The following is a 10,010-nucleotide window of genomic DNA, read 5'->3' on the forward strand; positions in this document are numbered from 1 at the left end:
GCTATATATGTATATATGAATAAATTCAAAATTATATATTTAAAAACTTTTGAACTTTGTCTTTGCTCTTACCTGAAATTTTTGGTGGAGTTTGGTTTTGCTGATATCTATGTTTCAAGTGTCGCTGGATTTACCTAAATAAAAAATTCCAGTATTCTTAATTTAGATCAGTGTAATAAAACTGGATCTTCATTGTTTGAGAATTTGCAGGCTTAAATGAATTTAAATGGATGCAACTTCATTAGTACAAGATCTTACCTTTAGTTAGACAGCTTATGATCAGGCAGCCTGATTTTTCTATCTGCCAAAAAAAGTTCTGCTTGTCGATTAAACAATTTTATATATGTGTCAGTAACAGGGGAGTTAAGTCTGTAAAACCCACTCAATATGACAGTATGTAAAGTTGACTCCTTGAAACTTTCTAGCTAGCGTTACAAAAAAAGCTTGAGATTTTAGTGTTTCAGTTTGTGTAGTTTCTGTTTGTAGAGATGTTACGTGCACCTCATTTTGTATATTTTGAAACATTCCTCTTTTTCTTTCTTACAGGTTTTGTTCTGCCTGAAAGAATTAAATAATTGAAACTGTAGATACTTACAATTTCTTGTTGTGAACAGTCAGTATCAACATGGAAGCGTAGGCACCCTAGAAGGGACTTCAGTCTGAACTCTGGGAGGTAGTTCTGTGCACAAATAAACAGACAAAGGCTTCAGTTTTTTTTTCTTAAATCTGAGGATTCTGTTTGCTTCTGTATGCCATAAACATGGCATACAGAAAAAACTTTATTCAACAGTATAAAGCATTAGAATGTCCCAACACAAGGCAGTTCATTTATGTTAAATTTAGTAACTATATACTTGTAACTAAGGCACCAGGTTAAAACTGAAATGCTCTGTTCAGTCTGTGCTGACAGTGTTGTAGACAGAAAATCCTGGGGCTGTTCCAGGCTTGTTAATTAAGACAGTTCATGGTTGTCAGAGACAGTGTATAGGATTTGTTTATCTCATAGCTGAATATTTGATATATGTGAAGTTGAGTATAAACTAACTTCTTTAGTCTTAACAGTTATTACACCAATACGCAGAGGTTGAGGATTTTTTTGGAAGTCTAGTAGTAGCAAATATACCAGCTCAGTAATGTTAGTTCAGGAGCTCTTTTTCCATATGCCTTTTGACCTTGATAAACCATTATTTTCAGCCTCCTGATGAGGTTTGCCAGCTCAAATCTTTTATATGTGTATGAGCTCCATATTTATTAGCTGTCTAGGGTGAAATCATTCTTAAATCACTTAATATATGTTCTGGTTAAAAATGATATTTTAGTTGCCCTGCGTTTTAGTTTCTTTATTGACAAAGGATTTTGGTAAAAGCATTTGAGGTTTTCCCCCTCTGGATCCCACTTCCACTAGCCTGACAATTGATACTGGTCTCCCAGATACACAGTACAAGGAAGGCATGTGATGCCTATATGACTCAAGGGAAAGTCTGTTTTGACACGCTTTCTTCAACTGTCAGAATGGCATGGGGCACCTCTTGCACTGAAAGCAGTTGCGTAAACTAAAGTACAAGAACTGCCCAAACGTTTAAAGGCTCTTAATCATGAGACTATTTCTATTCATATATGTGATCAAAGTTGCACATTGAAGTATTTCATTTTCAGGTTCTTCCTTTTGTACAGACAGGGGTTATTCTGAACTGCCTTTAATGCACACAACTACCTCCCAGAGGAAGACTTGTCCCATTCTTCCAAAATTAGTCCATTATGAACATAATGGAAGATAGCCCTTTCTTGGCTAGCATCATGAAGCAGCGTGCTTTGTGTGGTGAACTGAAGTATGACCTATCCTGTGAACTCTACAGAATGTCGACGTTTTCTACTTTCCCCGTTAACGTGCCAGTGTCAGAACGGAGTCTTGCCCGGGCTGGATTTTATTACACTGGTGTGCAAGATAAAGTTAAGTGCTTCAGTTGTGGCTTAACATGGGACAACTGGCAACCGGGAGATAATGCTATGGAAAAACATAAACAGCTGTATCCTAGCTGCAGTTTTGTTCAAAACATGCTTTCAGTTAACCTCGGACTGCCCTCTCCTGCCTTTTCAACTCTGATTGCAAACAGTCTCTCACCGTCTCTACATTCCATAACACTTTCTCCAAGTTTAGAACAAGTTGGATATTTCAGTGGCTCTTTTTCCAGTTTCCCTCAAGACCCAATAACTACTAGGGCAGTTGAAGACCTTTCATTCTTGAGACCTAAACTTCACAACCCTTCTATGAGTACAGAAGATGCTAGACTACGCACTTTTCACTCATGGCCACTGACGTTTCTTTCGCCCACTGATCTGGCAAAGGCTGGACTTTATTACTTGGGGACAGCAGACAAAGTTGCTTGTTTTACCTGTGGTGGTCAGCTGAGTAACTGGGAACCAAAAGATAATGCTATGTCAGAGCATCGGAGACACTTTCCTAACTGCCCTTTTGTGGAAAGCCTCAGTCGAGACCAGCCAAGTTTCAATGTCTCAAATGTGAGCATGCAAACCCATGAAGCACGTGTTAAAACATTCATAAATTGGCCAACTAGAATTCCAGTTCAGCCTGAGCAGCTTGCAGATGCTGGCTTTTACTATGTAGGTAAGAAAAACTGAAGTCTCCATTTTTATTCATATTGCTGTGTCAGCATTTACTTTAAATTGTGTGAATGCTTGCTAGATATTTTGCCTTGTTTTTTTTAAAGGCCGCAACGATGATGTCAAGTGTTTTTGCTGTGATGGTGGGTTAAGGTGCTGGGAGTCTGGAGATGATCCATGGATTGAGCATGCAAAGTGGTTTCCAAGGTAACTTGCAAAATCTTTATCATACATTGTTCACATCCTTAAAATTTTGACAGATATGTACAGCACTTCATAGTTTTGTTTAACTTCACCATATGATGTATGAATTCACTCTTTCATTTGGATGTATTTCCTGTACCTCTGTTTAAAAGCTCTGAAGTGCTAAGGTGGCCTTAATTAAAACATTTCTTCATTAAGCATGATATTTAATGCTTTTTACTTCATAATTAAAAGCTGTGTGCATTCCCAAATCACTATTAGCAAATGAGGCTGCATTGTTAATGAGCATACTTACTGGAGAGAAGTAGTCAAAAAGCAGACTGAGAGCAAAACCTGCTGAGAACTGAACTAGAAGGAACATCTAACTTCCTCAGTCTAGTTCTGTGCCCATGCTGAATGCTCTTGAACCAGTTTTTCAGCTAGTGTGGTTTATTTACTTAGGTGTGGAAAGTCCTGTGAAGGTTTCAGTGGCTGTTTAATATGTCTCTATTTGAAAAAATGACAGAAATAACTTTTTGATGTCCCCCATAATTAAAAGGCAATCGCATACCTAATTCCACTGTGCCTGTGGAAATCTACACCTACATTAATGACAGAAATAGCTGCACGTAGTTTCAGGAAAGCTGCTAATAATTCTTCATCGTAGATCTCCAACTAGTCTTTCACGGGCAGTTTACCAGCTACTATTGGACTAATGATGTACGAGGTACAGTTAAATGTTTCCTTCTGTGTAATGCCTGTTAGTAAATGTACTTAGAAGATAACTCTCCATTAGTGAAGCAGATCTGGCTTTGATAGTGGTGTTAAGTTTTGTTAACTTCTGAATGATTTGAGTAGGAGATAATAATGGCGAGATGCAAGATAGAAACAGTTTATCACTGCACTTTGTAGTAACGCTGATATGGTATCATTTCTCATGACATGACATTTTGTTTAGAAGTGGTAGCAGAATGTAAAGCTGCTGCATTTATATATGTAAGCCTACTGACTGCTGAACATCATGGAAAAGCTTTATCAAAGGGTCACCAGACCCTAGGTTACATCCAGCTTCCAGTTAAGAGAACTCTGTCTTCTGAAGGAAGAGAAACATGTATCTAAGTTATGCTGTGTTATTGTAAATTGTTTAATAGTTCTGCATGGTTTTTTCCTTTGGCAAGTGTAGAAAGTATAATCTAGTACACTTTTGCCAATGTTTCAGGTGTGAGTATCTGCTTCGTGTAAAAGGAGGAGAGTTTGTAAGTCAAATTCAGGCCAGGTTCCCCCATCTTCTTGAACAGGTAAGCTTTACTGTTCTGTAACTTTGGTTTTCCCCTTGTTGAAGAGTGTGATGTTCTTTTTGGGAGTTCGGTCCATCCTTCTGCCTCATTTCTGCATATATTTCTACTAGAATATTCTAGAAGAATATATTCTTCTTGAGCACAAAAATGAAACCGGTTCTGAGCCGTGACTAATGGACTTGGACTAGTAGAGTTTAACCTGTACAGATGACTTATGGGAAGTGTTATGAGGCAGTGAGCTCCTTTGTGTCAGGAGAGGGAAATTCTGATTATTTAAGTTTTGGTGAATAATGTCGATCAGTAATTGTTATTTCAGAAATCAGTCATGGACAGCCTGAATTATTTCTATCTATAACTTCTGGCAAGAGTAAGCCAACCATGGAAGTGGTCAGCAATAACCCTATATTGATTATATAGCACAAATTTGCAGACATGTAGCTGCGTATAAAATACTTAATGGGTACCATTCAGATAAAAAGCTTGGTATGGTTGAGGGAAGAAGGTGTTGAAAAGGTATGCAGGGGGAAAAGCAATACAGCAAAGATACTAATGTACTTCTGTTGTGTTCCACAGCTCTTGTCAACCTCTGATACGCCTGTAGATGAAAATATTGATCCCCCAAGTATGTATATTAAAACATGTTTTCAAACTTCCTCAGCATTTTGCAAACTTAATTCTTGGCTATCCAAAGCTAACTTGCTTAAGAATTCTTAGATTTTCTTGGAAGCAACAATATTATAAGGATTTTCTCATTAATGGTAACAGTTAGGTAGCTTTGACGTTATATGGACAAACTTCAAGGAAGTACCTTTAAGAGGTCTTGTCTTTCATTTTCCTTCTTTTCATATTAGTAGCTCATATTAAGATTTTTGGTTTTGAATGCTTGGCATCTGCTGTACTTGTGGTTTTTAGTTTTATGGTTGTGTTAAACAAAACAAGTCAATTTGACATTTGTTAAATTGCCCTATGGTATTGAACTTGGTGGAACAGTTGCTAGAGTCATGACTATGTAGTTATGCAATTCCATTTTTTGGGGGGGGGCATGTAGCTAGGTAATGCTCTGAGTTGAGCAGCAGTGGTCAAGGAAAGGGTAGGACAGGCTGATAAAGTGAAGTCTTTCTGAGCTGGACTCTAGTTATGGTGGAAGTGAACTCCTCCCAGAGGGTGAGTGGGTTATGCAATCATAGTCCCTGCTGGTTGAGGACAATGAGTCAGAATCCCATGTGTCTGGTGCTTAGTGAGTTGAGTGGAAAATACTGATCAAGAGCTGGGATAGAGCAATTGTTTGTACTATAAACTGAATTTTGATTTTTTTTTTTTTTTCCCCCCACCCAAGACATTTTTCAGGGCTGAAGTTAGAAATTACTAAGTATAAAAACTGCTAAGACATAGTGGAATTCTCTGTGGTTTCTCTGGATTATCCTAGATTTTAGTGAAGGCCTGACGTGGATCTAAGTTTATCATGGATTCAATCCAATTGAATCTAAGTAACTAGCTTCCATTTTTAACACTAGCTATTTAAAGTCTATTTAACCACTGAAACTTTTTAATGCTAGGTATTCATGTATATATGCATATGTGTCTGACTTCTGGGTTGTATAGGTATTATTCTTTGTTATACATGGTGATTTTTTTTTTTTCTCCTTGATTAGTTATTCATTTTGAACCTGGGGACAGTCATTCAGAAGATGCAATCATGATGAACACGCCTGTGGTTAAAGCTGCCTTGGAGATGGGATTCAGTAGAAGACTAATAAAGCAAACAGTGCAAAGTAAAATCTTGGGCACTGGAGAAAACTACAAGACTGTTAATGATCTTGTGTCTGATCTGCTCACTGCTGAAGATGAAAAGAGGGAAGAAGAGAAAGAGAGACAATTTGAAGAAGTGGCATCAGGTACGTGTGAGGCATGCATAAAAGTGAAAGAAGTGGATTGTATTATGTATGTTTTTTATAATCATTTTTATTCACCAAGTGATTTAGTTTAATTGCTATTAGGATCAGCTTCTGTAAAAGCATTGTCAGGGTATCTGTATGGAACTAGCAGTCTGGGAATTGTTTTGTTCCCTTTCAGGAGGATGGTTCCTACAGGTGCCAAGGGTTCAGAATCACCTGATTCTCTCCACAGGAACAACGCCATATTTTTAAATTTGTGTGCCTTTATGTTGCTGTTAATGAAATAAATAGAACGAAAATACTTTACTTGGCACACTAATTTTTTTCCAAATTTGCCTGCTCTTTAAGCTACTTGAATTGGTGAGCCACCATATCCATCTCCTACAAGATGCCATAAACTTTTACAAATTTAAATTCTATAGGACAGCCAAATGTCTGCTTTTCTGTCTGACTCAACCATGTAGGTCAGCTGTTTAACAGTGTTTATTTGATGCATCTTTAAGATTTCCTGTTGTTTTAATATCATACAAGTTTTGAAGCATAAAACAATCCTACTGTTTCTGAGTCTGTGAAGCAGTAATGAAATGTCTCAATTATAAATTGAATTAGGACTGCTTCTTTCCTACTTGCATGTTCTATCATAAAAGCATAGGTGGACTCAGCCAGTAAATCTTAATGGAAATTATCTTTTTGTTGTTGCTTGTGATAGACTATTTAGAAGAAAAAATAATCTCCTGAGTTTGGTTGTGCTGTACTTCTGGTTTTCTTGCACATAATTCTGTTGGACACCTCTTAGGAAAGTGTGATTCTGTCTACATCTCAGACATGACTTTGCCACTGACTAAAGTTAACCCGTTGGTTGTTGGTGAGTTAGCATTGGTGTTATGCAGAGGCGTTGTTTTTTCTTTGCAGTTCTGTAGAGAACATAAGTCTTGCTAGTGTGAGGTATTTAATCTAGAGATGGGAGCAGGAGATTTCATTGGTGAAAAGGCTTCAGCTCAGAAGCTGCTTGTATGTGGTTTTCTTAAGTCTGTTCTTTGTGAGTACTACTAAAACTTACTGAGGTCTTTGCTTACCACAAATCATTAATAAACATTTCAAGTAGGATTTAAAGAATGTACCAATTATTGTTAAGCAGAAATGCAACTTGGAGTAGCATATTCCTAACAAACATCTAATCCCCTTTGCATTCCAGATGATTTGTCCTTAATCCGGAAGAATCGAATGGCTTTGTTCCAGCGTTTGACATGTGTACTTCCAATCCTCGGGAGTTTGTTATCAGCTGAAGTGATAACGGAACTTGAGCATGATGTTATTAAGCAAAAGACTCAGACACCACTGCAAGCAAGGGAACTGATAGATACAGTTTTAGTGAAAGGAAATGAAGCAGCCAGCATATTCAGAAACTGTCTACGAGATTGTGACCCTGTACTGTACAAAGATTTATTTGGTATGTCTTTTTTTTAAATAATATAAGTTTATAGAAGTCTAATCAGTGCTGTCATAGCAACCTAAAAATAAAAACAAATCAGATGCTGTTTGAATATAGATTAGTGAAATGACTAGGGTTTTTTTCATCTTCTTTTAGTGGAGAAGAACATGAAGTATATTCCCACAGAAGATGTTTCAGGTACCTTAAATTCTACCTTCTTATTTTAAAGGGTAGTGTGGGACACATAGCTAACGATGAAAGTTACTTTGGTTAAGAAATAGGTTTTATGCTTTACCCTCTCCCTAATTCTGCTTTGGTGAGATGGACTTCCCTGAAAAAGTTAAGTGCGTGTGCAGAGTTGCAAGTCTACCTGCTACAAGCAATATCCTGTGCCTTACACATGCTTTTGCATCATAGGAGGTAGAACTTTCTGGAGCTCAACAATTCAAGCACATGCTGAACTTGTGCCTGGTACAAGCTCTCATTTAGGCATTTGGTAAAGACTGGATAGTGAATAGTAGGTTAGCATTTCACAACAGGTGTCATCATCAAACCCCCTTTTCCAGAATGGGTTTTACGTGTCCTAAGATCTAGCTTGACCAACAGCTGGGTAGATACAAACTTGACAGACATGGAATTGAGTTTGCTCTTGTTTTTAGTCCTGTAGCTTAATATGTTAATAGTCTGCAGAAGAATATATAAGCCTGAATATAGCTCACTTCCACCAGTCAGGCTGTGCTCTGTGCTTCTAATATCCAGGCAAGAAAAATATGGCATTTGCTAAAACGTAAACACTGGTTAGTCTCAAGAACTACAGTTGGCCTCCAATCGCCAAGCTGTTTGTCAGCTCACAGAAGTGGAAAGTATGGACTAGTTACTTGCATGCCACTTTCTGAGCTCTGGGAAATGGACTCATTTTCTCACTGCCATCTATATTTAGTGAATACAGATAGGGAAATAAAGGGTGAAATGGAACATGGCTGTATTCTAATTGGAATGCACATGTATTCAGGCTTCTTAAAGTTAAATATTTTTTTCCAGGTTTACCTATGGAAGAACAATTAAGAAGGTTGCAAGAGGAAAGAACATGTAAAGTTTGCATGGACAAAGAAGTCTCTATTGTTTTTATTCCATGTGGTCACTTAGTGGTATGCAAAGAATGTGCACCGTCCCTTAGGAAGTGCCCTATTTGCAGGGGGACGATAAAGGGCACAGTTCGTACATTTCTTTCGTAAAGAGGGAAACTTGCAAAATGACTTTGTTCCCATCATCCTCCAACTGCTGAAGCTGGAGTCAGCAGTGTCTTAAGAATGGAAAATTGTGGTACAGAAGATGATTAATCAACTACTTAACACTGTTGTGTAATAGTAAACTGTATCATCATCATGAGTATACTAGGTCTTCCTTGCCAAAGACTATTTCTGTTCATAAAACTAACAGGTGAGGTCTTTGTAGCTCTCCTTCCTGAGTAAGGAAAGCAGTTTCACTAGTATGCCGTAGTGTCACTTTGAATAAAAAATCTTCTGGTTGAGTTCCTAAAATGGAGCTTGGCATAACTCGTACGTTTCCTCCATGTGGATCTGAGGAAGTACATCCAGATTGCTGTTTATTAATAATTAATATTATTTAACTACAGCTACTGTTTTGGTTGTTTTGGCTTTCTTGTGAACTTGAGGAGAAGAGAGGCTAACTGTTGAAGGAACAGCAGGACTTCTTTAAAGTTTTGTTCATGCCTAGATACTTGTGTAATATGTATTAATAATAGTTTATATGAAGACAATTAAAATATTTCTACTTCTCAAATGAGTGCTTGTTTACTTGGTTCCCATTGTTGGCTTTTCTCTGCAGACTGCAGTGACTAGAACACTGTCTTTTCCTGACAAAACTTTGGGGTTGTTTCTTTGCCTGCAAAAGTACAATAAAACTTAATTCTGTGTGTCCTTCATTTATTTTTGAACAGGGAGGTGAGTTTCTATGCTGCTTGGTGCTTCCCTCTGGTAAAGTAGGTTGTTCAGATTCTTTATTCTTATTTAAAACCAAACAAAACTCCTCCAAAACTCTAACAGCCTCTGGTACTTCCTTCTGTCTTGATTTTTCTTTTTTTTTCTTTTTTTCCAAAGGATAGAATCCCTGGTCAGGAATGGTCCTCATGACTTTAGAGATGAGACAGAGGGTAGCTGTACAGCAATATGGTCTTTATGCTAGGGATTAAAATGTAAAAGCTACTTTTCTGTGTTTGTGCTTTGGTTTCAGCTGGGATAGAGTTAATTTTCTTCCTGATAGCTGATGTAGTACTGTTTTGGATTGGGACCAGAAAATGTTGATAACATGCTGATGTTTTGGGTTGTTGCTAAGCAGGCAATGACTGTCCAGCTTCTCATGCTGGCCTGCCAGCGAGGAGGCTGGGGGTGCACGGGGAGCTGGGAGGGGACACAGCTGGGACAGCTGACCCAAACTGAACAAAGGGATATTCCATACCATATGCTGTCAAAGCTCAGCATATAAAGCTGGGAGAAGAAAGGGGATGGTCAGGGTGATGGCAGTTGTCTTCCTAGGTAACTGTTACATGTGATGGAGCCC

The 10,010-nt window shown here is 37.9% G+C and overlaps 1 protein-coding gene across 1 annotated transcript; it reads left to right on the top strand.

Moving 5' to 3' along the window:
* Nucleotides 1-1,758: 1,758 nt before the first annotated feature.
* Nucleotides 1,759-8,697, top strand: LOC104619554 (inhibitor of apoptosis protein). Its single transcript, XM_010285471.1, has 8 exons — nucleotides 1,759-2,626; nucleotides 2,730-2,829; nucleotides 4,025-4,103; nucleotides 4,677-4,725; nucleotides 5,756-5,998; nucleotides 7,194-7,448; nucleotides 7,587-7,628; nucleotides 8,472-8,697. Exons 1-8 carry the CDS (start codon nucleotides 1,759-1,761, stop codon nucleotides 8,663-8,665), a joined length of 1,830 nt encoding a protein of 609 aa, XP_010283773.1. The 3' UTR covers nucleotides 8,666-8,697.
* The last annotated feature ends 1,313 nt before the right edge of the window (nucleotides 8,698-10,010 follow it).

Source organism: Phaethon lepturus, unplaced genomic scaffold (genome assembly GCF_000687285.1).
Source record: "Phaethon lepturus isolate BGI_N335 unplaced genomic scaffold, ASM68728v1 scaffold19304, whole genome shotgun sequence".
Taxonomy (NCBI): domain Eukaryota; kingdom Metazoa; phylum Chordata; class Aves; order Phaethontiformes; family Phaethontidae; genus Phaethon; species Phaethon lepturus.

Excerpts from the sequence above, each read along its gene's own strand:
- LOC104619554 (XM_010285471.1), top strand. The coding sequence starts at position 1,759 with ATGAACATAATGGAAGATAGCCCTTTCTTGGCTAGCATCATGAAGCAG. Across the intron at positions 5,999-7,193 it reads ATTTGAAGAAGTGGCATCAG|ATGATTTGTCCTTAATCCGG; the intron begins GTACGTGTGAGG and ends TTTGCATTCCAG. Across the intron at positions 7,629-8,471 it reads TCCCACAGAAGATGTTTCAG|GTTTACCTATGGAAGAACAA; the intron begins GTACCTTAAATT and ends ATTTTTTTCCAG.